At 40.9% G+C, this 27,898-nt stretch overlaps 1 protein-coding gene across 1 annotated transcript; it reads left to right on the top strand.

Annotated features, from left to right (window-relative positions):
• Nucleotides 1–326: 326 nt before the first annotated feature.
• sugt1 (SGT1 homolog, MIS12 kinetochore complex assembly cochaperone) lies at nt 327–26,910 on the top strand. Its single transcript, XM_086043508.1, has 13 exons — nt 327–431; nt 545–593; nt 2,996–3,086; nt 3,352–3,421; nt 4,228–4,298; nt 6,064–6,117; nt 10,105–10,133; nt 10,321–10,346; nt 11,496–11,592; nt 12,929–13,036; nt 21,395–21,485; nt 23,025–23,197; nt 24,162–26,910. Exons 1-13 carry the CDS (start codon nt 418–420, stop codon nt 24,261–24,263), a joined length of 975 nt encoding a protein of 324 aa, XP_085899634.1. The 5' UTR covers nt 327–417; the 3' UTR covers nt 24,264–26,910.
• Nucleotides 26,911–27,898: the final 988 nt, after the last annotated feature.

Below are 27,898 nucleotides of genomic sequence, written 5' to 3'. Positions count from 1 at the left end.
CAGAAACGTAACCGTTTTATGGCACGATTGAGCTCTTCAAGCAAACAAAACAATCATAATAATCACATAGTATTGTCTTTCAGAATGTTTTGACAAAAATCCTCGGACCACTTTTATTCATTCAGGATAGACGGGATTGGCAACCTTAATACTCAAGAGACATTTAAAGAGTATAACTGCATACTGGTGTATTTCAACGTAATCGATGATTATATTATCGTATTATTACTTATGAACTCATTACTTTAGCAATGCTATACAATTTTATTTTTGTTTATTTTATTTTTGTTTCATGCCAGCCGTCCTCAAGAAAAAAAAACTTACTTCCGGCTTCTAGCAACTTCAGCGGAAGTATCGTCACACCAGAGGTTCTGCTGGCGAAAGTAGTGCTCTACCAGTCCAACTAGCAGCAAAGCAATGGCTACTGAACTGTAAGTCAAATAATAATAAGAAGCATAAATAGATAACATTTATCTGCCCCACACGATTTTGCATACGCTACACTATTTAGCTCTTAAATTGCTATTATTTCCTTCTGGTTTAGCCGTTTCCCTGACAGCCTCATTGACGAAGATCCACAGAAAGCTCTCGAGGTAAACATTTAGTAGCCTTAAACTGATTTTAAACACATGTATCAAATCTTTGATTAGCAAGTGGTCGTGATGGCACGGAGCTGTTAGCAATGTAGGCTACTAGCTTTATAAGAAAATGTTGGTTGCACGCAGGCTAACGTTAGCGTTGGCTTTGATTGTCACGACCTAGCCTAGTTAGCGAAGGTAGCATTGCACCCTCTTGTTTTATTGTGCAGTGATATTTGTTTGTGATTCAGTGTATGAAACAACTTCATATGTAGATCAACTATGGGGAAACGTAAGATTTCGTGAGTATGTGAAGCCCACATGAGGTTTTCTTCAAGTGCGACACATCGCCATGGTAACTTGTGATGTAAACATATAGAAAAGCATCGTAAGATTGCACATTTTATTTCAATCGCACTTTGAACTGGGAGAAGTAACAAAGGTAAAGGCATCCCTATATTAAATACAGAGTCACATGTATCATTTGATACTACAAAAAATACAAATGAAAATCTAATCAAATGTACTGCATTTATATAGCGCTTCATCTACACCATATGGTGCCCAAAGGGCGTTACCAAGTCACCCATTTACACATACATTGGTAAATCAAAATCAGTTCTAGTCATATTGGAGTCCAGGTCTTAAAAAAATGTGTTTTAAGATGCTTTAAACGAAAACCCAAACAAAAACTAGGGGTGCAACCAATGTGTGTGTGTGTGTGTGTGTGTGTGTGTGTGTGTGTGTGTGGGGGTGTTTGTGTGGGTGTGTGTGTGTGTGTGTGCGCGCGCGTGCGTGCGTGCGTCTGTGTGTGTGTAAGCATTCATATTACATTACAAATGCGACCTCGGTGTGTCTCGTGTATTAACATGCGTCCCTAAAATGATCCACATGCACAGAAGAAGAGACTACGTAGTGTTTACAGAAGTAAATGTGGTCCAGCGTGTCGGTGAATTTCTACAGTGGAGCGATTCGGTAGGAGGTAGAACGACCATCCATCCATCCATCCATTATCTGTACCGCTTCTCCTCACAAGGGTCGCGGGGCGTGCTGGAGCCTATTCCAGCTGTCTTCGGGCAGTAGGCAGGGGACACCCTGAATTGGTTGCCAGCCAATCGCAGGGCACACAGAGACAAACATCCGCACTCACAATCACATCTAGGGGCAATTTAGAGAGTCCAATCAACTTACCATGCATATTTTTGGAATGCGGGAGGAAACCGGAGTACCCGGAGAAAACCCACGCAGGCACGGGGAGAGCATGCAAACTCCACACAGGGAGGCCGGGATCTAACCCACGACCTCTGAACTGTGAGGCGGACGTGCTAACCAGTTGACCACTGTGCAGCTCCTAGAACGACAATATTTTGGGAAATGATGAGGCGAGCATTTTCACTCGATTTCACAGAGACGGAGACCTAAAGAAGACCTCACATCATATCTGCGCATAAAAAAATGGACTGTGACTAAATTACTACTATCACCATGTCACAAGATGGATTAAATTAAAAGTCAAATATAAAGTCAATACTGGTACTCAAAACCACTTTGCTGATTTGATCTTCCCGCTGCCAGTACTCTCCCTCTACCCACACGGAGCACATTTTGGGCTCCGACGTCAATGTCGAATATATGCCACCAGGCAGTTCGGACTACGGTCGCATTTAAAAAAATCCGAGACATATCCGATCTAGGACCACATATGAAAGTGGCCCAGGTCGCATTTGAAAAAATCCTAATTGAGCTGTTCAGACTGTTATAAAAAAATCAGATACAGGTTGCATATGGGCAAAAAAAATCTGATCTGGGTCACATTTGCCTGCCGTGTGAACCTAGCCTTAATTTTCTTTTATTCTGATGTGAACCCAAGTAAGCAATTGTTATGGCTGCTAACTTGACTTTTTCGACTGTGTGCACTGGGCAATATGCATAGAACACAGATTCGCACTGAGGCAATCGAAGCGCACTTGTCCACCTCTTATGTGCACCCTTAGTTAAATCAGAGCAGCTGCTTGCTGGTACGATTTACATATGATCCGATTAGTCGGCTAATTGCAACTACTGTTGGTGAACTAATTGCAACTACTGTTGGTGATTAGTCGACTAGCATAATAGTTTGTGGCAGCCCAATATCACACCTCTGGACAATTTAGAGTATTCGCTTAACCTTCAATGCAAGTTTTTAGAATGTGGGAGGAACAGTTATACTTAAAAGTTGTACAGTTTTAGGAATTGCTTAGTACTCAACTCAGATTTCAGATATGGGGACCAAATATTTGAGCTTCAATATTAGCCATTCATGGTTACACACATGTAGCATTTATAAATCTACTCACTTGAATGTATCTAAAATTTTAGAAACAAGCTCAGTTCTGTACTGTATATGCATCGCTAATATGAATGGTTTCTCTTTGAAGGCACTGAACGAAGCCTTGCAAGGAGACTCTGACAACTCTGAGTGGCTCTGTCAGCGTGCCTATGCTTACATACTTCTCAAAAACTACAGCTGTAAGTCTGCATGTTTTTAACCTCTTTTTCAGGATTTTGAAACCTTACTTGAAATGTTCAATAGGAATATTGGCTTCCATGAACAAACATTCAGGATACTTTTAGATGAGTTTTTCCTGAGTGGACATTGGACACTGCAGAACAGAGCATTTGCTCCCGTCATTTTCCCTTGAGTTGCATGTACTACCCATATTTAAGAAGAAAAAGACCAAAAAAAAAAAAAAAACAGACTTACCATAGCATAATTTGCGTCACCTTTTTACAGGTGCTGTTAATGATGCCAAGAAAGTGCAGCAGCTGAATCCAGGTCTTCCCCTTGCCTTCATGCGGACGGGGTGTGTACTGTGGGTGTGGGGGTCTGATACTGAAGAAAATAGCTTTCAATTTAAGTCAAATGTGTTGAGAAAATTCATGATAAATATACAGAATGCCTTTAGCCTAGTGATGTCACAATATCGGCGGTATCACGATACTCAAAAGATATTCAAATCACCTCGATATATCGTTGTCGTCATGTCACGATATTAATAGCAGCAAATTTGTTTTAAAGCCCAAGTTGTTTTCCATTTGTGCAGTTCCAGCACACTCTGGTTGTTAATTTATTAGTGCAGTTTATTTTGATGCCACTTGTGTTTAAGACCCACGCTCACCGCCAATAGGAGCACATGATTGGCCAAGCCTATTACTTTGTGAATGCTGTTATTATGTAGAAAAAATAGAATATTGTGAGTTTTATAGTTTTTTTAATATGAGCTTATTTTTTTACAATATCCAGAGCTTTTATACAGTATCGTATAAAAGCTTTTTATATATCGCCAACCTCCCCACAATATCGTGATAATTATCGTAGCGTGAGGTTTGTATTGTGATATTATCGTATCATGACATTTGGATATCGTGACATCCCTACTTTAACCAATAAATAATTACAAAATAATCAATGCATTTCTCATATAACATTACTCATTTTGCAACCACTTTTGTGCTCTATTCAAATAGTACTATTAAGCCTCTTGCATTGTTCATTTAAATTGTATTTTTACGGACCTCATTCTCATCCTTTACTCTCCTGGATCATTTGGGCTGTTTGAATCAGTGAAACATTACCAGCTCTTTGCTTTTAATATTTCCATAATTACAGAATAGCAGAGTACCATCTGAACCACTATGAGTCAGCCCATGCAGCTTTCACTCAGGGACAACAACTGAATGGTGGGTAATGTTTTTGTATCATGCGTTTGTCTGTCTGTTTGCAATCAACCCTCTTTCTGCCATTTTTAAATATATACAGCGTAGGGTATTATTTGATCCCCTGCCAAACTTTGCTCAGTACAAATTGCTTAATTAACAGTCTCTATTTTATGTGGTTGTTAATTGGTTATGGTAAGAAACTGTATTAGTCAAACATGCATATTTGTTGACATGCACAAGGCTGGAAGGCGTAATAAAACCAGCTATAGGCTTGGTGAGAAGGTGACAACTATTGCCGCCATTATTCGAAAGTGGAAGAGACAAAGCATTCCTTGCTTGCCCTTAAAATGCAGCGTTGTTTGTCATATATATTTTCTTTCTAAAGCAAGACAAGGTTAGCCAATCAATTGGTGTTCATTAGCATGCTTTCAGTAACAGCTGCATTATTGTATTGTCTTGAATTTCTCAAAAATAAAGCTCTTGTGAAAAATAATACAAAAACATTTATTAAAATAAATATAAATATAGAATTTAAATTAACAAACTGTTCTGAATGTTTGGGCTAAAATAGCCCCTATTGTAAATACACAAAACATTTGCATTTTCAACTTTGAATTCAATATGTGTTAAATTTCAAGTTTTCTTGCTTATAGACTAGTCAACTAGTCGCAAATAAAATTTGAGACTAGTCGGCGGGCAAATTAGTCGAAATTCCCATCCCTAATATACAGGTTAATTATGTACATGTGTCATCCAGTGGAAGAGTATTTGATTGTTTTGCCTCATACAGTGGGTACGGAAAGTATTCAGACCCCTTGAAATTGTTCACTTTCTGTGTCATTGCAGCCATTTGCCAAAATCAAAAAAGTTCATTTTATTTCTCATTAGTGTACACTCAGCACCCCATCTTGACAGAAAAAAACAGAAATATAGACATTTTTGCATATTTATTATAAAAGAAAATCTGAAATATCATATCAAATACTTCCCGAAATTCTGTCGCTTCAGACGTGAGGCAATGAGCAATCTGAAAAGCTTGGAGACGTATCAGTGCCTACGTAGTAAGAAAGTTTGTCCCGTTTTGTTAAAAGGGGTTGGACACAGTCTTACCTATCGCGAAGCAGACATAGGAGTATGGCTACTTAAAAAATGGTGGCTCTAGTTTTAATAAAGGAAAAGAAAGTGAGTCAGTTGAATTTACAGAATACATGCACGTCATGGCGCATGGTCAGGATGGTACCACCTCTGCCTCAATTTGAGGCAGGAAAAACCCTGTAATCTCTTTCCCCATTTTACTAATGTGTACCCACAGTTTAGTCATTTGCACCGACAGTTTAGACAGTTCAGACTTCAAAGATACGTAATTCACTGTAATTCCCTACAGGGCAGGAATGAGTGGACACAGACTGATTGTGGTTTTATCTGTAATACTGCACCTTCTTTGTTTACATGCTAAATTAACACGCATAGCTACAGTTAAGATAAAGCAGCCGACATATCAGTCAGCGCACTGTACTTGCAGTCTAAACATATAGGTCATTGTTTTTTGGGGAAAAGAGTTACATTACACTACAATAGTGACAATGATTAGTTTGAAGCTTTATTACTTAGTGTTTGAAGTTTTATCACAGTTTATCTGTAAAAAGTTCCACCCCTTAACCCGTGTGATTTTCCTCACAAATAGGTCTACCACCTTAAGATGCCCTCAGATGCCTTCACAGACATATTTTGTGTGTAAGTTTATACTGCAAAAATTGAGTGTCCTTTGTTTTTGTGTTTCTGACAGTTTCTGACAAATCGTTTGAGATTTGGATCAAGCGCTGTGAGGAAATGTTGGGTGGTGAGTATTATCCACAGTGTGTTGTAAAGTTTGTTGTTGATTTTGTTGAGATCCCCTCACCCTGTTCCCCCTTGGTGTTGCTAAGTTTAGCAAGTTTTCAATATGACGCTAAAGCTGTCTGCACTCCCTACAGAAATAAGACATTATTATAATTATATATGATTTTCCATCTTACTTGCTGGTTGGTGATTTTGGCATTCAAGTCAACTCAAATATTGTAACTGCACAGAGGAAGGGGGAAATTAATTTTGTATTTATTTTTTCCCCCAAAAAACTGGGAGAAAAAATCTGTGAATATGCAAATCTACAAGTGTCGAACCGAGAGTATGCAGTGTCGTCTGTATCCACTTTATTCCGAGGGTTCTTATGAGGAACAATTGCGGAGGCGACTTCCTGTAACACACAGGAAGTAGCGGTGAGATACTTGTTACAACGGCCTTTGTTTCCTGGAGCGATTTATTTGGATGTTTTTTTTTTTTTTTGTTTTTTTTTTCTTTTCTAAACGATCACAAGCACCCGTAACATTTAAAAATCTTCTGCACATCTTTGGAACTTGTTGTCGGTTGTGCGAACAATCAGACAAAGTTGAGTCTGTGGCTTCAAGAGCTATTTTTTTTTTAAACTTGCATTCAGTAATAATAAATAATTTCAGAACAGACAATACATTGTTAAATGATTCATAATTTTCATCTTAGTCTGCATTAAGATTGTTGCTGTTATTATGTAGCAGCTTTTCCTTTGTTTTTGGAGCAAACAATTGATGTGGTAACTAGGGATGTGCGCGACTAGTCGTTTAACCGTTTAACCGTCTACGATTTATTAAACGTTTTGTGTTTTACTAGTCGGTTAAACGCGGCATTAAGTATCACGCATCTTGTTCCACACGCCTCTGCCTCGGCCTCTGTAAACATGCTGAGCACCAAGAGAGAGAATTGCTCCCCCGTGAACGTTCATATTACATTACAAATGCGACCTCTGTCTTGTCTGCTGTATGAACACATGCGTCGTCAAAGTGGCCAGCCTGCGCAGAAGAAGAGAGGACGTCGCACCCGACGTTGTGTTTGCGGAAGTAAATGTGGTCCAGCGCGTCGTGGCATTCAAGCGATTAGGTAGCAGGGAGAAATAAATACAGTATTTGGGGGAAATTATGAGGCGAGGCTTTATTATCTCATTTCATGGAGACATCACTAACGATGACGTCACGTCATAACCGTGCGTAAAAATCAATCTATCTGAGCCGTGGTTGAATTACTACGATCGCCATAAATGTCCACTTTATGCTTCACGTTTCAAGTGGGATTAAATTAAAGTAAAATATAAAGTCAATAGTGTTACTCAAAACAACTTTGCAGATTCGATACCCCTGAGCGCATCTTGGGCTCGTCAATGTCGTATACAGTATATGCGACCTGGCCGTTCAGACCGCGAACACATTGGAAAAGATCGGATACGTATCCGATCTAGGACCACATATGAAAGCGACCCAGGTCGCATTTGAAAAAATCGGAATTGAGCCGTTCAGACTGTCATAAAAAAAATCAGATACAGATTGCATATGGGCAAAAAAATCCGATCTGGGTCGCATTTGTCTGCGGTGGGAACCTAGCCTAACATGGTGCAAGCGAATGAGACCCTGGGAGTTGGTACCACTACTCATTACATTATTCATAATAAATGCCATGCATTGCATTGGCAAATGTATCAGAAATGTATTTCTCTTACAATTGTTCACTTTTATTCAGTCAGTTATTGTTACATCAATAGAATTTAAATGAACAAACTGTCCTGAATGTTTGGGCTAAAATAGCCTCTAAATACACACAACATTTCCATTTTAAACTTTGAATTCAGTATGTATTAAAATTCAAGTTTTCTTCCTTATAGAAATTAAAATTTGCGACTAGTCGACTAATCGCAAATAAAATTTGAGACTAGTCGGCGGGCAAATTAGTCGAAATTCCCATCCCTAGCGGTAACCATGTAGTGGGATTGATATACAATTAAGGGTTTGACTGGCTCCTACGTCTGCTTTACGTTTTATAAGACTGTTCAACCTCTTTTAGCAAAATGTGACCAACTTTCTTACTATGCAGACACTGATACGAGTCAGAGCTTTTGAGATTGCTCATTGCCTCACCGTCTGAAGTGAGAAAGTTCAGTTGTTTTGATGTCGTCCTCTTACCCGGCTAGCTTAGTCAGAAGTGGGATTGAAATGTTTTCTCTTTTAACCTGCAACAATTAACGTTCATACGTTGTTTAAGTCTGTAACTGTCATAGAAAGTGGATTTGCGCAACCAGTAACCCTATAAACAAAATGCCGGTTGCGGTCCAAAAGGGAAGTTGCCTCCACAATTCATGCCAAGGCTCATGGGGTCTAGGAATAAAGGTGGATATCGATTGCCTATGACCATTAACAGCATCATTTTCTGATCTTTGATTTGAGGGTATTTACATCCAAATCAGTTGAACGGTGTCAGAATTACAACACATTTTATATGTGACTCTAGATTTTTAAGGGATCAAAAGTAATTGGACAAGCTAAAATGATCATGAATCACATTGTCATGGACCTCAGCAGACTCTGACTTTCATCTCTGGTGATGCTCTGGCAGGGCTCTGCTGCAGCTGTAGTGTCTTTCGCAGTGTGCTTTGGGTCATTGTCCATCTGCATTGTGAAGCGTTGTCCAATGAGTTTTGAAGCATTTGCTCTAATATGAGCGGATAATATTACTTCACAATTCATTCTGCTGCTTTTGCCAGCAGTCGCATCATCAATAAATCCAAGGAATCCAGTTTCGATGGCAGCCATACATGGCCACGCAATGATATAACCACCACAATGCTTACACAGATGAGGTGCTACGCTTTGCATCTTGAGCAGTTCCTTTGCCTTCTTCATATTATTCTCTTTCCATCATTTTGGTACAAGTTGGTCTTTGTCTCATCTGTCCATAAGATGTTGTTTCAGAATTGTACAGGAACTTTTGGAAGTGTTTTTGAGGCTCAGCAATGGTTTACACCTTGTGGTGAAACCTCTGTATTCCCTCTGGTGACGTTGTCTCTTAATTGTTGACTGGGACACGGATACACATGCCTCCTGGAGAGGTGCTCTTGATCTGGCCACCCACACCCATTGTGAAGGGGCTTTTCTTGACAAAGGGAAATCATTTGTCTGTCATCCAGCACACTTGTTTTCAGCTTTTTTTGGTGTTGCTGAGCTCACCGGTTCTTTCTGTCTTTTTAAGAATGTTCCAAACAGTTGATTTGGTCACGCCTCATGTGTTTGCAAGAAGACTACATTCTGTAATCAGTCTAAGGTGCAGCATATTTCTTTAACTATGTTATTGTGCCTGTTTTATTTATTGTTCCTCTTAAAAGACTGAGTTGTACAGGTTATGTCACATTACAGTTGGGGGAAAAAAATTGAAATTATCTGGGGGGTTTTCCCATCACAAAAGCTGCCAATTCAACAGGGGTGTATTTTTTTAAAAATATCCCTTCTACATAAAAAAAAAAATCTGCTGAAGCAGAGCTGCCTGGTTCAATCAAAGCTGTATATCATGTTGTCAGGACCATCTCGGGTAAACATGCTTCTCCCAGCAGGGTGTGATTAATCAGTGTTAGAGAGCCCCAATTAGACCGATCCCCCTCATAAGCACACCAAGACAGCAGACAAGTACCCACACTCATCCATGACCTGATTAGGACAACATAACATGCTTCTTATCGTCTCGTTCCCCTTTGCTGTCCTTGTTCTCTCTATGTTGGCGTCAGTGAATAATCGAATGACATATGATCAGGCTCGGTCGTGCTCACAAGGTGTTTATTGGGCGTGGGCGGGCCAAATTGGTGGCAAATGTGACTGTGTGTTTGTGTGTGGCATTTCTTATTTGTCAGCATTCTCTGCTGTTGAAAATAAACATTGAGGAAAAGCCAGGCTCGAAGTATTTGCCTCACAACCAGATGTTTTCTTTTTTCATCCTGCAGAAGAGACGCACAACGGCAGGGTTGACACGGTGAGTGTGTCTCTGCATGGCCACCTGGGGGAGTCATTGTCCTCCCCATCAATAACACAATTGCTCTCTGTACAGCAGCCCCACAAAGTCTTGTATATATCTTCGCTATTCGTTCTCTACTCCGTTTCTTGCTCATTAAAATGTTTTTCTTTTATTATATTTTTGTCTTTGGGGCTACATGATGCAGCAAATACCAGCAGTGCCACAGGTGAAGTAAGTAGACCACAACCACATATTTATGTATTTATATGTATTTTAGTGGAATGTGTTGATACAAGCACAGTGTGATTTAATAAGCCTCCGTGTTATGTCCAAGCTTGTGCTACATGACATAGGCACTAGTATGGTGCCGCTGTGTGGGGACTTCAGAAGTAACAGAAAGCCATTTGTCAACACGGCTTTCGTTTTCCCAGAGCGGTTTATTTAAGCAAATCATGCGACTGTACTTTGCCGCTGACCACTTTTGTGACCCTCCGACCTCGATGCTTTAGTAGGAATTAAGATTGAAATGTTTCACTCTTTTAAGCTGCAACAACAGCTATATTTGTAGTATGCAACAAAAGTTATCGTTTATCGGTATTGGTTTGAAGGGGGGGGGGAAGTTATCGGTTATCGGTATCTGGGGGGGAAAAAACAGTCACTATGCGTCCTTAATGAAGATGACTGCACAGCAAGGCTGTGGTGTTACATCTCCGCCTCTTCCTCAGGCGTTTCAGGAGAAGCCGTATATTTTGACAGGCTTGAGGCAGCTACTGTCGCTTCTTCATAATGACAAAAAGGGTTTCATGGTAGTGGCAATGGCATCGCAGAATCGTTCACATCGTAATGGCACGATGTTGTCGTTCTTTGAGTATATCCAGGTGGTTTACCTTCTCCTGGAGCGTTATAACATTTGTGTGGTGCTGGGAAGGAGCTGACATGCTTTTTGGGCAGCATCTTCCGGCAGGAAAGAGCACAAAATTACTCTGAGAAACTGTACTGCATGCAGGGACACACTTGAACATGATGTGCACATACTTAAAGATATGCAACTTATTGTGTTCTATATTGATAGCTTGCTGTAGTTAGTTACATTGTTATTGAAAATGTGTATTATTAGCGAATAAGTAAATAATGTCATATGCCACATATTTAAAATAATTTTGAGACTATCGTTGCAATGCTGCAAAAAACTGTCTATGGGAGAATTTACAAACCGGAAATAGGCAGGGGATTGCTGTACAAATCAAATTTTGATGACTTCTGTTTCTGACGTTTTTCTTGTTGTTGTTGTTTTAAGTTTGCTATCGTCGGTTGTCTAATGAGGCCTTCAACTCATTTGAATGTATTTCAAACAATTCATTCATTGTGTATCTCTTACAGACATGACTGGTACCAAACAGAATCTCAAGTCATCATCTCGGTTATGGCAAGAAATGTACCAAAAGACGGTGTTTGTGTCAACTTCATGGAAAAAGAGGTATGCATGCCTTCTTGAGTTGAAACATGTTGGGCTTTTCACGTGTATGTGCAGCCGCCCGTTTAATTGGCGCATCTGATGCGTTGCAGATTTACTGTATTTGCTTGTACCATTCAGACTGAGCTGACAGAATGTGTGACTTTGCCGTGTCCGTGACTCAAAGACATTCTCCCACATTCCCCACAGGCCAACTACGCTTCTAGTGGTGTCTTGTTAACGTTGCCCCCAAAGTACAGATCTAAGAACAATTTACCCTCTCTACATTCGGCAACCTCCTAATTGTCTGAAGATAGGAGGTGCAACTGATCTCGAAACAGCCCCACCGGGCCCCCGCCCCAAGGGATAGCCGTCTTTCTCTCCCCTTTATATTTTTTATATTTCTACTCTTTCCCGTCTCTCAGCGGGCTGACTGCAGGGCACCCCGGGGAACAACTTTATCTTTCTTCATATAAAATAAGAATAACAAACGGAGTTTACCCCCAAGAAATCCTCGTTCTAAATCACATAGCCACACATCTGTATTTTGCACCAAAGCTCCCTCTGTGGCGTGAAGGCAGATATGCTTGCGGTTTTATTAGGTCACTATATACAAAGGAAATGAAAGATGAAAGGCAAGAGTTCCATTTCTTTTCCCTGGCGGATGAGTGCTGCAGCCGTATACCTATAGACGGCAAAGGAATTCTTGATGCAATGAATATTAAGGCTCTGATTGTTTTAAGAATTGCCAAAAGCGACTAGCTAACTGTCTAAGCTTTTGTCCCAGATGAATTATTTCTTGGATTCATTTAGGCCCAATTGAATCAGGGCCACTGTGTTTTCAGCTTTGTTTGCCGAGCCAAACTACAGACAGAACTTGTGTAGAGTTTCGAGTAATGTTCGATATGAAGGCAACTTTTGGCTTGGGAGAAGTGTGGAGATTTGGGACAGTGCCGAGGTTGTGTCGCCCTAAGCGAGCAAGCCACCCACCCACTCCCAATGAGTGACGGACTGTTAGGAGCTGTCTGACCCTCCATCGTCTCTAATCACTCTACGGCTGAAGGGGACAGCAGCAGAATTCCGGCTGTGGCGCTAACCAAATCAGATGTTCATTCTTGAGAACATACAGGCGTCTCGGAGGTGTTTAGCGCTTTGAAGAATTTAACAACATCCATAAAGCATTTACATTTTGATTTTATCTGTGTGAGCGATTGTTCTGAAATGATCAATTCTGTGACATTGTGTGTAGATTTTTGTATGGTTCAACCGGTGGCTTATGGTCAGGCTTTTGAGATCTCAAGACCTCATTAAAATCTAAGTAAGATTGTGTAAACACTTGACATCGATGTGTTTTCTGTAGCTCTCAGCCTCAATAAGGCTGCCATCCGGAGAAAACTACAACCTCAAACTCCACCTTCTGCATCCCATCGTCCCGCAACAAAGCAACTTCCGGATCCTCACCACGAAGGTAAGCTATTTGGTTTTCTTTTTTCAAACAGGGCTGTGAACATTTATCATTATTTTAAATGGGCATCTGTGCTTGTTGCTCAATGAGTCATACACTTTAAAAATGTTTTAATGAGACAGATGACAAGTTTATGAAGTAGAAACAGACTTCAAAACTGCCATTTTAATTAACACAAAGCTGTATCCTCAAGAGCGGTGGTCCTCACCCTTTTTCACGTCCGTAGAGCAATTGCACAAATTAGAATAGTTTGGGGGATTGGCATATAAACATGTTGAAAATACCACTCTGATTTATGTTAAATGTAGTAGTTGTAATAAGTGAGAGCCCTGCGTTGTTTCTGTCCAATATTGGCATAATAAGAGTTACTTATGTCCAATCTACTCTTTAATTTTGTTTTGGACATCAGAATTGCAGAAAGTCCCCTCATCACAAAGACATGGAATTGAAGTTGAAATGAAATTGGGTGTTTTTTTTTTTTTTTTTTCCTTGCTTTGGATATTTTGCCTGGATTAAAAGCAAGGCATGTCTTTGAATGCCGAATGCATGTGACACAACAATTTTAATTTTCATTGTCTCTATTACGAGCCTGTCGCTACGCTCGTATTTATGCACAGCAGGCTTGGTGCATGAGAATCACCTGTAGCGATAAACCCGCATTTTAAGTAGGACTAATGATATTTTCTCTTGAATTTTGACAGCTTGTCTGCTTACTTTTTAACTAATGTTTTACATGAGCAAGACAAGCAGTTGGATGTGTGCAGAGGCACAGGCGCATGTAGCTGGTTTTCACAATAAATTAAACTAAACTATTAGGTATGAACGATAATTATCAGCCCGATAATTATTTCTTCGATATTAGGGTTTATGACGTCATATCAATAAATCCGATACCATTAAAATAGTAAAAAAAACATTTCAAGAATGAGGATGAAAATCCATTGAAGCCTTATTTCATGGCTCACCTGTTTTCGGTTTTTGGTTATGTGAAGCTCACAAGCTGAGCCCTTGGGCACTGTGATGTCATTTTCAGTCTAAAGCAAGTGGCAGCACAATCCAAAATGTCACTTATTATTATTATGATGGCTATTTTGTTGTTTGTATTTAAAGTGCTTTGTTACAGCGCTAGCTGTTGTAAAATGCGCTATACAAATAAAATGGTACTGTATTGTATCAGGAAAGTTATTTACTGCTAGTGGGGCACTAAATATAAATATTTCTTAAACATATCTTGTGCAAAAAGGGATTCATGATAGTAACAGTTCGGATTCCAGAGCAAATTAAGTATTCCAAATATAAATTGAGATGTTTATAGGCAACCAAATCTAAGTTTGATCAACATCTCACCGCGTTGCAAATTATTACGCATTATTATGAACCTGGGAGTTTTTGGACAGCTTCTGCTTGGATTTCTTTCCAGAATATCAGACTAGCCTCGCGAAGCTGCTGGTTTGATGTGAACTGCCTTCCACCCTCATAGATCTTTGCTTGAGGATGCTTCAAGGTTCTGACCAGGGTTGAGGTCAGGAGAGGATGGGGGCCACACAGAGGATGGGTCCCAAACAAGGCTGCAACCTCAGCAGGAAGGTAGATGAGTCATCTTTTGAGCTGTAATCATGGGGCAAAAGCTGGCCAGGCCATTTTGGTGTTTCCTGAAGGTGGGAAAAGAACTCTTGAGAAGTATGTGGAGTTTCTTACTACCTTTCTTTGGTGGTAAAAAAAAAAGAAGAAAACTTTGCGAATTCAAGTCATTTCTATGCATGACAATGCACCACCTTATGCCACAAGGTATTTGTCTGTATCATGGACTGCTTTGGCCATTAAAGGAGAGAAACTTGTGTGTGCGCCCCATCCTCCCCTGACCATCAACCCTATTGAGAACATCCTTAAGCAAGGCAGTAGCAAAAGATCTATGAGGTTGGGAGGCAGTTGATGTCCAAACAGCAGCTCTATAGAGCCGTCCTATAGGATGCTATACTGACATCCTGGAAATTTCAAGCTGTCCACAAACTCACATGTCCAATGCACGCAATAATTGTGAGGCTGCAATTCAATAAAAGGTCCTATGTTTAAATATAACTTGACCTTTTAAAATGTTTTCATTGAAATAGAACCTCCTAATGCTGCAAATTCAACAAATGACTTTTTTTTTCTGTTCTTTACAACCTATAAAATGTCTTGAAACACTGCTGTGCAGAATACAGTGGTACCTCTACTTACGAACGTCTCTTCATACAAAATTTTCAAGTTACGAAACGCCAAAACAGGAAAATACTGCCTATTGTTACGAAATAAATGTCAGGATACGAAAGGTAAAAATACAGTATGGGCTGCTACTCGCAGCTCCAGAGTTTCCTGATCGCAACATACTCATAGCTGCTCTGCCATTGGCTATTACCTAGCATCTACCTGGCATTCATTTGGCTAACAGGGACCTCTACCATATGCGTATATGTGTGCAGATAGACAGGTAGATAGATAGATATGTGATAGATATGTCTTTGCAGCGTCCTCGTCATTCGCCCCTCGGGCCATGAAGTGTTCCGATAGTTTTACATGAATTACAGTATTCGCTACGGACCCCAAAACATTGATGGAGAAACGAGGAAAAGAAAAAAAAGGAGAAAATCGTTTTTTTTGTCCATACAAACAAAGCAAGAGATAATAGAAAAGTATGAAAGGGGGATGCGTTTGTTTGATCTCGCCAAAGAATATGACTGTAATGTATCGACAGTCGCCACGTTATTAAATCAGTTGTTTACAAAACGCCAGGCAAAAAACACTTCTGAGAGAACATGAACCAAAGAGGGCAAAAAGCGATGAGAACAGCAGGTAGATGACATCATTTTTATTCTTTACTCTATTCTTTGTTTTTTACTTTATGCACAACTCTCATTTATTGTGCAATAAAATCTAATTGTAACATGTTTGTATTTGTTACATGTTTTGATGCATTTTTATGCATGTTTATAAACATTTATGTCTGAATATTGGGGGGCGTGGAACGGATTAGGGCATTTACATGGAAAACACATCTCTACTTACAAAATTTTCTAGTTAAGAAATTTCTTCCAGAACCAATTAATTTCGTAAGTAGAGGTACCACTGTAATTTGGAACAGTGCATTTAAATAAAACCTATGTTTTTATATTTGAAAAAAAAAGTTGGGAGAGTTGTTTTAAATCATTCAAAGTATTCTCCAACAGTTGCTGACTTGAAAATTATGTTGAGTTGCATTTGCATAAACTATCAAAATCTGAGAAAAACCTCATTTGCATAATAATTTGGAACACAGTATAGTTGAACGTAGAGCCACTATTATTTAGCAATAGTAATATAATATGTGAAATGCTTTAATTAAATACAGGGCAATGTCATTTTCCCATTTCCTTATTTCTGTCCCATTGCAGCATTTTGAGCCGTCATCAAAGTTGTACCACTTTCCAGAATAAACATAATTGGTGATTTAAATTTTTGTTGACAGGGGGAAAATAAGCACCCGCAACTTATTAAAACTCATAAGGGGACAAGGAAAACCAACCCTGAGGATGGAAACACATTTGACAAAAGATTTCTACTCAATTTCTACTTCAATACTGTATGGGACTAGCATCAAACACGGAAATGTACGCATGTTTTATAAATGTTTTAGAACATTCATTTATTAGTAGTCAGCTCACCGAAACTGAGGCTGATGCTTAAAGCGGCATTTAAAAAAAAACAACTAATAATAATAATAAATATAATCTGCCACTGCCCATTGTTACTTAATGCTGGTAAAGCTCTCTGAAGAAGAAGAATTGAGGAAATCCACAATGAGTTGGAGGATTCACTCTATGTACTCAAACCCTCTGTCCTGCTCATGCAGTCATCCAGGCTGCACTCATTTGAGTTCCTCAGCACTTTTAAAGTGATTACAGGCTTAATGAGCGCGAAGGGCACTGTTTTAAAACTATAAACTAATTAGTGGGTATTACAGTTTGATGTGTGCTAATGACTGTGTGCAGATTCAGACTTTTGCCCGCTGTCGGGTTTTATCCTGAGCGTAAGGTCTAAAGGTTCTTTTTGTGGCATTTTTAGCGAAGTTTCAGGGTTGCCACAGGGTCATGAAACCTCTTGGCCAATGTGGCTAAACAGTATAAAAAAAATCTCCAACCCACGCATGAGTGCAGTTAGCCGCGACATCACGTGTTTATGTTTCACCGCTGTCTTGCTACAAGAGATGTGCATGTGGGCACACGGCAGACGTAGTGCAAATAACACAAAACACTTCAGGGACGATGTCATTTTTTCTGGTTGTATGCATAGCTTGATGATTAACTTGCACGCTGTAGGGGTAGAAATGTGCCAAGTTATTATTAACAAGGAAATGGCAAAAAGTGTTTGTTTGTTTTTTAACCATTTTTATTGACAAGGATTTTGTGATTATACTGTAACCAATCATATATGTCGCTGGCCATGTGGAAAATTGTGACTATTTGCATATGGACATTTGTGTTTTGCAAAATGTGAATACCGTATTTATTTTGCAAGTCAGTTTACCGTGTGCGGCCCTAAATTTGCTTCCGGCGCTTCTCCAGTTTTAAAGTTAGGGGCTACTGTGCTCCAGAGTAAAAAATGTTTGCCCGGAGCCCTGTGAATCCCCATTGAAAGTGTGCAAGCCTGAAGAGGGCTATGCGCAAGAGATTTTCTCACAGTCTGATAAAAGTGGAACACTTTTGCTAGGAATAGTTGGAAAATACAGCCACATCAAGGTGTTTCATATTATGGCTTTGTAAAATAATAATTGACAATATGTTGGGAAAAGTTCTGTCTGAAAGCTATTTCTCACTTTCAGAGGTCAAAGGGAAGAATGTTAGAGAAGCATAGAATTTTTAGACTCCCCCCCCCCCCCAGAATTCAATAATATCTGCAATGAACTTTCTCTTCCTTTGTGCACGTCGTCTCCACTTGCTACCGAGTGCTGAATCGAGGCTAATCGGCACAAAAAAAGTTCCCTGGCTTTTCCATGGCAACACTGGACACTGCATACCAAAGGTGCACGTCTGCTGTAACTTAATAAGGGCCCGGTCTGAGACACAACACCAGCCTATGTTGAATTTAGGCAACACTTTTTAACTCCTCATGTCCCATTTTTTGACTTTTTGTTCGGTTAGTCTCCGGGGACCCTCACGACACACGTCACGCACTGTCTCAACCGCTGTCGCACAGCCGCACAAACACTCACTCATGCACCTACCTAGAGGATAACGCGGCAGAGTGTTCATACTCTGCTTGCTTTCCCACAAAGCCCTGACTGTGTGCTTGGTCCACTGGGCTCCTCTGGTAAATGTGGCCCTTCGGTATGTACACACACACACTCATTGGTAAGTGAATTCCAAAACGACTTGAGCCCATAGGTGATGTGTGCATGCCTGCATAACAATGTGAGCAAACCTCACAACCTATGGCGCATTCTAAGCCTCGTTTCAGTTCTCCGGAGCCATTTTATTTATTTTTTTTGATAATCTTTCGAGCTGAGAAGCCACTGGTTAACGCTTTTATCTCCTCGCCGTCTTTAAAGGAATCTTATCAGAGCGCCGCTAAGCCGGGAAATCGTGCTCATGCGCACGCATTCAAATTGGAAAAGTGAGGCTAAATAATCATCTTTCAACATCTTCCCCATTACACGTGTGTGTCGTTGCTAGCACGTTACTGTCAGTATGACCTCTTCCTGTCCACCACCACGACAGACATTCCAACCTCAGGGGTCGCCGCCACAACGGGGAGCCAATTACACACCAGTGTATTTGATCAGAACGGACGGCTGTCACGTGCACACAAACACACGAATATACATTCAACACAACTTTGAATCCACATTTATTCATCCATTCATTTGCAAACTCATCTCTTCTCTGTAAATAGCTAATATCTGACGTGGTCTTCCCTCTTTAATTTACATGCCTGTTAGGGTCTAAAATGTTCAGATTTCTTTCTTTTAATGTGTTGTACAAGCCGTGACTTTTTGAAATCCGCAGGGTTCTGGGGAGAAAAAAAAAAGATGCTTAGGAGGGGGCTTTTGACAAGTGACACGAGACCCCAGTGCCGCTCTGTAAATAGCATGTGTGTGCGTGTCTCTCTCTATGGTTGGTTGTGTGTGGCCCCTGAGGTCCTGAAGGTGGTGGCCCTCCATGTGGTTCTGCTGTCACATCCCTTTACGGGCCGTCGCTTCGCCTGTCACACACACGGAAACGCACACGGCGCCTGGCCTGCCATGTCGTTAAAAGCCAGGAAACGCAGATGTGGCAGGAGATTAATGTTGTATGGCCCAGGAGCACGCACACGGACACACACACACGGGCAAATGCACACACAAAGTCCACCACATTTAGCACTACAGAAATATTTAAGACCCTGGTGTCACCTGCAACGCTGGCTGGCATTTTTTAGATTATTATTTGTGGTTTTCTCAGTACTCGCGTTCCATAAACGTGCTTTTTGGGTTATCGTCAGACTCCTATCCAGGGCTGGGAAATTATGGAAAAAATAATAAACACAATTCTTTTGAGTGATATTGAAATCAGTTATTCGTTGATTTCAAAATGTATCATTTCTTCAACTACCAAAACGGCACTGCTCAAAACCTGTTGTGGACCAGTGGTATAGAAAATGGGAAAATGGATATGCTGCATACATATTATAAACCAGTGCGCCCAATAAACTGAATTTTTTGTTAATTTAACTTCCTTTTTGTTTTCCTAAAGCGTGGTTCACATAGCAGGATTTTAAAATTGTCAGCCGACTTCCAAATTCTGAGAGACCCCACATGTGACTAGAAAAAAAATCAAGCGTATTACAGTTTTGAACGTACCGTGTGAGGTGCGCAGCCACGCGGCAAGATCAACACGGCAAGATCAACACATCACACACGAACCACTTTCATTCACAGATATTCTCATGTCAGGCGGAAAATAACGCGGAACCGTGCTGAATTAAACGAGACTTCGGAGTGAACAAACATGGCGGATCAAAAGGCAGAAGGGGTCCAAGGTGGCGTCTTGACGGTGGCGCTAGTTTGCGAATTATTTTTAGAGGAAAAAAGTGACACAAAATAAAAAGATGTTGGGCTCTGTTGCGCCATGACTGTTTTCATTTTGGATCCCCACCGAGCTTCTTTGCTAACCACTTCGCTGATTGGCTGGACGCCACTGTCAACGGGCTGCGCGCAGCTCGTTTGTCCTCTGGGCACACCATACACAGTGCGAAGTTGGGCTGAAAAAAAAATCCAACATATTGAATATTCCCGATTTGAGGTCGGATGCCCTTCCGAGCGCCCGAGACACACACACACACACCTGCTAAGATTATCTTTGGAGCCATTTCGAGAGTCGGCCCAGACCTACGATCGTCAGGGCTAAAATCGGGCCGATTATCCTGCCGTGTGAACCAGGCTTCACCGATGCATCAAATGTTGGCCCTTACTTAGATGGACCTAAACCAAAGCCACACACTAAGGTAATTAGTCAGGTAGAAGCAGTATTTTTTATGATTTTTTTTTCTCTGTCTGCACTCTGTGCCACTCTGCCTCCTCTTCACTACTTGGCCACCTCCGATTCCCCCTTCAATCCTGGCACCCTCATAAATGTAGCAACACATTGCCCAGCAGAGCAGAAATGTTCCTTAATTGCACTGACATAACCAACGCTGCCTTGCACATTCACACACATGCACATATGTGACACACGCGTCATTAATGGATGGTGGCAAAGGGGGGGGGGGGGGGGTCGAAGGGTTACAATGGACTGTAGCTTGCGTGCTTCACTGGTGTGTGTCCTGTCAGGGCAGCTCAACATTAAATGCACGTCCATGCCAGCGCTTGCTGCATTGTTTTCCTCCTCTCATGTTTTCTTGCTGTAATAATTTGGATCAGATGCTCTATAATGCCCTCGCGCGCGCGCACACACACACACACGCACACACGCGCACACATATCCTGCTCATTCCATCTCTCACACTAGCCCTCTGGCTGACAGGCATCTCGTTAGTGCACTATGTCTGTCAGTGCGGTACGAGATTTAGCTGTGCCCCCGCATATCCCCGATGTGTCGTTCTCGCGCTCTCTCATTCTCCATCTCTCAAGGTCTCGCACTGTGCGCACACACAAATGCGCGCTCTCACCAAGCCTGAGTCGACGGCGGCTCAGAACAGACACTCTCCGGCCTCAATAATGATCAGATGTCATGTATCTTCAAGTTGTCACTCTAATAGAAGTGTTATTTTTGTCCCCACGCACCAAAGAAAAACATTTTGTTACACATTGTTTTCTCCCTTGTTCCTTCCCCCGCTCCTCCCCTTCTCTCGCCTCCCCTCGTCTGTCAGGTGGAGATGAAGATGAAGAAGGCAGATGCCATCAGATGGGAGAAGCTAGAGGGAGAGGGACAGGAATCCAACATCAAACACTTCAATCCAAGTCAGTCTATAGTTTTTGCATTTGTGCCACCTCCGCTGACTTTCCTCCTCCTCAGCTTCTCCTACCTCAGCCTCCTCTTCATTTTCTCTCTTGCTCTCACTCCCTCCCTCCTTCCAATTTATTTTTTCTGAACTAAAATAAAAGTAGGCAGTCCAGCTCTCCTACAGTTTTTTCCATTAGTGTGACAGCTAGAATGAAAACGAGAGTTCTGATGGCTTAATATGACTTGGTATTCTATCCCACGTTCTATTGCAAAAAGGATTACTCGCTTATGCAAGCGCGTACGCAGATGGAAACGTTGAAGTGTGCAATCAGGCTATCCATTGCGTTCAACCAGCTCAACCTCATGTCTGTGTTTACTACTGTCACATTTGAACACAAGCGTTGACATCCCATATTATGAGATCACACTGCTTTGGGTCTACACTTGCCCCCAATATGTCTGCTGCTTATTTGCTGCCTTATTTATGCAAATCTGCGTCTGGATTACATGCATCACCCTTCCCATTCAGCTGTTATTGCCGCCTTGCAAGAAATGCAGAAATCCAATGATGGGATGCCTCTCCATTGAAATGCAAAATGAGGAAAAAAAAAGTTATTTGACCGTATGTGGGTTCACAGATAAGCATTTAAAAGTTCAAAACTGACTTTGATTTTTTGGTTTTATGAATTTTTATTAAAACAACCGTAATTTATGGACTGCAAAATACTGAAAGCGATTGACGCTAAATTGGCCAAAAAGGCAAATTTGTACATACATTGGCTGCTTCGTATTAAAAGCTGCGGGTCTCCATATTATAACATGCAAAGAATGAGGTCACGCACATTGATTTAAAAAAAAAAAAAAAAAAAAAAAAATTACCTGAAACACTGGTATGTGCTTATTGTTTCACAGATGAGCTCCACCGTGCCGGTTATACCAAAGTATAACCTTTGGAAACCTGTAGTTACAAGTTGGAAAGACGCAGGGGATGTATGGACATATTATTTAGAAGTCCGTTATGGGATGTTGCTCCATGGCCCGGACTTGTTGTTCTGTCTTCCATCGCCGGCGATGGTGGGACTCGCTCACCAAACGAACAACAGGCCGCACTCTGGAGATGTCTGCATTTATGGCACTGGTTCCCTATGCTCATTAAACTCAAGTCGATTCATCTTTTCTTAAACAGTCACGCATCGCTACGCATACAAACGTCTGCTTTATTTACGCCCGCCCGCCCTCACGCTTTTGCACTCCAACCGCCATTAGCTGATGAATATTAAGTATGAGGGCAGACTCGGATAGTTTCATTGGTCCACTGTGACGTTTTTGGTCATTTCGTTGGTCAGATTGACGATCTTGAAGCTCGTCTGTAAAAATTCATAAATAACCCATATCGCATTAAAAGCCGCAGAGTTCAAAGAGTGATGAAAAAAGCAGCGGTTTATAGTCCCGAGAGTACGGTAATCATTTACGTGTCAGTAATTGAGGAACATTGCACATCGGCCTAGTTTTGCCGAACCAGTTGTCCTAGCGAGCGTTGTTGTTGTTGTTAACAGATGAGTATCCGACATCGACCCAGCAAAGCTGCAAATGGGACAAGATGGTGGTGGACATTAACAAGGAGGAGAAGAACGAAAAGTTGGAGGGCGACGCGGCGCTCAACCAGCTCTTCCAGCAAATCTACGCCGACGGCTCGGACGAGATCAGGCGCGCCATGAACAAGTCCTTTGTGAGTGTGACTATATGTTGAGTTTTGAGCCACTGACAGGGTAACTGGTTGTCAAATTCAACCCTTCTCACACAGGGTAACTCTTTCCCCGTTTGCGCAAACATTAACATAATTTTCACTCCCTGCCAGCAGAGGATTACGGCACACCATGATTCCTTGTACAGAGTCTGTTCTCATCAGAATTGAGTAGGCTTTGGTATGAAGTCGTGCACTGTGACAAAAATACAAAACTGTAAAAGGAATATGTATTGCAAAATACAGTGGAGGTCTCTAAAGAAAACCCAAAAGATCTCATGATATTTTCTGTGATGACATCATAGAAGGGTACCGGTGAATGTTCTCTGGGGGAATAATTGTTTTGAAGTTCGAACAAATGAGGTCAACCAGCGTCACAGACCAGATATAGTTCCATTGAAGAGGTTCCACTGTATTTTTGCCTTTTTGTGGAATGTGTTGGGGGTTATTTTCCATTTTACTTTGAGTACGTTGCTGCAGGGAATTGCGTGTGCTCGTAACGCGCTTGATTGTGATGAACTTTTTGCACCGTTTCCTACTAAATTCTCAGGAGATGGTGATGAACAGAGGCACACAAATGCAGTTGTCACAGCTACAACAGGGATGTGCTGCAGGTTGTTGGAAGTAGTTGGGCAGATGCAATATTTTCTTCTGCATGAGGTGTTGAGACGAAAAACTTTTGGCCTTCTCCCATATGAGTCAATTCATCAGCGTGAAGTGCTGACTGTCATCCGACTGAATCTTCTGAGTCGGGTTAAGCCCTCAAGTGTTTTTTTTTTTTTTTCCTAATGAATAAAACCAGTACTGCTGTCGTCAACTAATTTAAGATGTAAGCGTTTTGAAGCAGAGAGGTGCTGCATAACTAGACTGCTAATAAAATAGCTGCCCCATTCCACTCCACTGCAGTGATTTTTTTTATTTTTTTTAATATTTTTCTTCTTCCATGCAGACGGAGTCAAACGGTACAGTCCTGAGCACCAACTGGAAAGATGTGGGCAAGAGAAAAGTGGAAGTGAGCCCACCCGATGATGTTGAGTTGAAGAAGTACTGAACACCTCCCCCGCTCATTCCCCTCCCCTGCTCTTTTTTTTTCCCCTCGGTTTGACCTGATCATTCTCTACCTAACCCCGTCTGAGGTTCAGCGGGGGGTTTCAAAACTTCTCGCTCTCCGCCTCACACAGTTTTTCAGAGCTGTGCCGTGTTCACTCAAGCAACTCTTTCCACCAACTAGTACAGATCATTTCAGCGCAGCTCACCACTATGCAAGTTGAAATAGCAAACTCCGATTAATTATCGGTATAGGATGGCTATGGGTCAATATCACTTTAAAGTGCCTTAGGTAAACATTTGCTCACAGAACATAACACAGATAAAAATGTGCTTCTTTTATTTTAAACTTCTTTTGTGTGTGTTGGCTGTACGTGATCTTGGCATGTCCGCACTGCTTTGCTGACTCCTGGGTTCAAAAAGTGCTTAAAATGATTCATCATCTTCTATAAGGTTTTACTGTCCACAAAATGTCATTCTGATCATATTCTGTTTTCATAATCATACAGAACAGTTTGTATGTGTACCTAAAAAATTGCCGATCATCCTGTTATGTGACGCTACCAGCATTTCCTTTCTTCAATAGAGATTGGATAGTTAGAGAATAAATACACTGGTCAACAGCAAAGTTTAATCAGAAATGTCTTTATGTCCCTAAATATATTTTTGACGCTATTTCAAATTTAAAAAAGGTTTTTGAGATTTTTTCATGTTAGTTCTACGTTTTGACCTATAAAACCTTGCGCAATATGGATCTTAGCATGCTTTGTAATTAATTGCTATGATTTTTCAGAAATAAAATCGCCCTGTTGATGAACCTAACACTTAATTCACAAATATTACTAAATGTTTGACTATAGATGATATTATGTTATTGATATTAAAAACTGATGTGCTCGAGAAAAACAAAGGCATATTTGGAATCGGCGCAAGAAAATAATCTAGAGAAGTTTACTTGCAGCTGTGATCAAAAAATGTAGTCAAGATTTCTTGACCAGAGATATTTCCACTCATGTTTCATATTCATATTATGTGTAGCTCAATGCTGTCAAGTTTAGCATGTTTGCTCTGTAATAGTGAAACAGCAATTGATCTTTTCAGAAATTCTTAATATACAGTGTTGCCCTGAGATACGAGTTTAATTCCGTCTGTGATCATGTTAAAACTCAAATCACATCTCAAGTCAAATCAGCGACTTAAAGGGTCATATGTTTCTGATTATGTGTCAGCATTAGCATTACGCTAGCGGTTTAAAGGCTAATCTATGTTGTTGCGACTTTGGGCTTGTTTTATATACACGTTATTCAACTTTTATGCTTAGTTTGACAGTTGATTTAAGATTAGGAGTAGAATTAATAAATGGATTAAAGCCTCTCTTTTTTTTTGATGAAGAAGACTTAAAGTGCTGCTTATAGTGAAGCGAGTCGAGTTCACTGCCACTATACAGCGCTCATAAACTCATAAGTCGGGTTACTGGTCTCTCAAGGCACAGTTTTAAGCAGTACGCAGCTTGCGACCTGAGTCATCTTCCTCAGTGACGGTGCATCATTTGCTCATTAAGTGCTAACATTTGCCAAAATTGTCCACCTTGCTATTATCCACCCAGTCAGCAAGCTGACTTATTTTCCGGTTTGCATGTATATTGTCCGCTTGCAGTTAGTTGAACGCACCTTATGGTGATATTGACTCATGGCTGTGTAGGATGCATAGTTAGGTGCAGCAAGTATTTTATGATGCTGCGAGGACTTTTTGTGTTTCGGGGAAAGCAAGTCATTGGTTATGATTAAATTGCCAAGGCACTGGCCTGGTGTCAACCAACAAAGCATGATTTTGACTTACTGAAGACAAGAGGTGGCTGCAATGGGAACTTGGAATATAGTTAAAAATCTACTCTTAAATTACATTTTGATTGGTTTTCAGTATTTCAAATCAATTGTAGCAAGCAATGTAAAAGCAAAATCTGGGACACCGCCGTTATCAAAGCACTCGTGGACATTGCTTCATACCAAGACAACAAAAAGAGTTGAATGCACAACAACATCCAGCATGTGTTCCTTCTGCCTGCTCTGTGGCATGTTTGTTTGTTCCAAAAACAGACGGAATTTCTTCATCCCGGCAGGTTGGTACATGGTACTGATGGCAGTAATAATTCTGACAGCCAATCATGAGACTCCATCCTGTATAGAAATATGCTTTGGTAGCATGCCAAACTCCAATGTACTCAACTGTTTGGTGGAAATATGGCTTTTGTGTCAGTATCCATGTTTGCATCGTGTCCCCAAAGCACACAAGGCCTCCCTTGCTCGTCTTTTATTTTGAATACTTTGTACATCAGAACTATTTGAATGATATAATAAAGTGCTGAGAAGCAAGTAGACTTGAAACATTTATTTTCACTTTAAAATCACTGTCTAAGAGTACCTATGTTTTAAAGGCCTTCATGACTTCTTATCAGTTCTCATAGAAAAATGTAAAGTTAAGAGGTAATTCGTTTGTTTGAGATGATAACTTGGGAAGGATTTTCTTTGCTTTTGCACCCATGCATAATAAAACATCCCAGCAGGAATCAGTGGTATTACACTGCTTGTTCCACCAGTGTGATTCAATCCAAGGTCTAAATAAAAAGTTTCTTGTTTGTCTCTCTAACGCCATCACGTCTTTTATTGTGTCTGACAATTGTTTTGGACAGGTTGAAAGTCTCGGGGGTGGGGGTGTCGTCTGTCAGCCCAAAGAACAGCGATAGAGGATGGCAGGGAGTCAAGTTGTGTTAATATGCTGGTCGGAATGAAATGTGGCATCACTGATATGAAGGAAGGGTGCTTCAGATATGTCCTAGAGCTGGAGGATTTAGTTTATTTATTGCGCTTCGCTTGGTATCACCCCGAAATGCCACTTGCCTTGTTTGGTCAGCCTTGAAGAGGAGGAGCGACTTTCAGTTCAAGACGTGGGTAGTAAAGGCCTCTGTTCCTCGAGTGCATACACTCTGGATACGGTGTAACAACACTTTTTTTTTTTTTGACTGATACCATATGTATCGATTGAAAGCCCAATGGTTCTTTTTTTAATGATACAATTTGATTTCGATGCAATATTTTGATATGGTAACAAGGGCTTTTATGTTAAAAAAGAACTATACTAATTACAGTTGACTCCAAATAAATATAATAGCAGAGCTGGGCATTTTACTAAAATTTCGCCTGCTGTCTGCAACTGGGGTACCCTTCCGCCATCCATTTATCCACTTTTTTGTCTGGCCGGTAGGGGTGGGCGATACTGGGAATTTTGGTATCGATCCGATCCAAAGTAAACTCAATTGGGAATGTTATGATCCTCCTTGAGTTTTGTATATTATGTTTATATATATATTATGTTTATATATATATATATATATATATATATATGGGCGGCACGGTGGTCGACTGGTTAGCACGTCCGCCTCACAGTTCAGAGGTCGTGGGTTCGATCCCGGCTCCGGCCTCCCTGTGTGGAGTTTGCATGTTCTCCCCGTGCCTGCGTGGGTTTTCTCCGGGCACTCCGGTTTCCTCCCACATTCCAAAAACATGCATGGTAAGTTGATTGGATACTCTAAATTGCCCCTAGGTGTGATTGTGAGTGCGGATGTTTGTCTCTGTGTGCCCT

The sequence above is a fragment of the Filicampus tigris genome, chromosome 10 (assembly GCF_054856515.1).
Source record: "Filicampus tigris isolate MCC_2025a chromosome 10, RoL_Ftig_1.0, whole genome shotgun sequence".
NCBI lineage: Eukaryota > Metazoa > Chordata > Actinopteri > Syngnathiformes > Syngnathidae > Filicampus > Filicampus tigris.
This window is presented reverse-complemented; position numbering and strand designations above follow the sequence as displayed.

Excerpts from the sequence above, each read along its gene's own strand:
- sugt1 (XM_086043508.1), top strand. Across the intron at positions 3,087-3,351 it reads ACTTCTCAAAAACTACAGCT|GTGCTGTTAATGATGCCAAG; the intron begins GTAAGTCTGCAT and ends ACCTTTTTACAG. Across the intron at positions 4,299-6,063 it reads TCAGGGACAACAACTGAATG|TTTCTGACAAATCGTTTGAG; the intron begins GTGGGTAATGTT and ends TGTTTCTGACAG.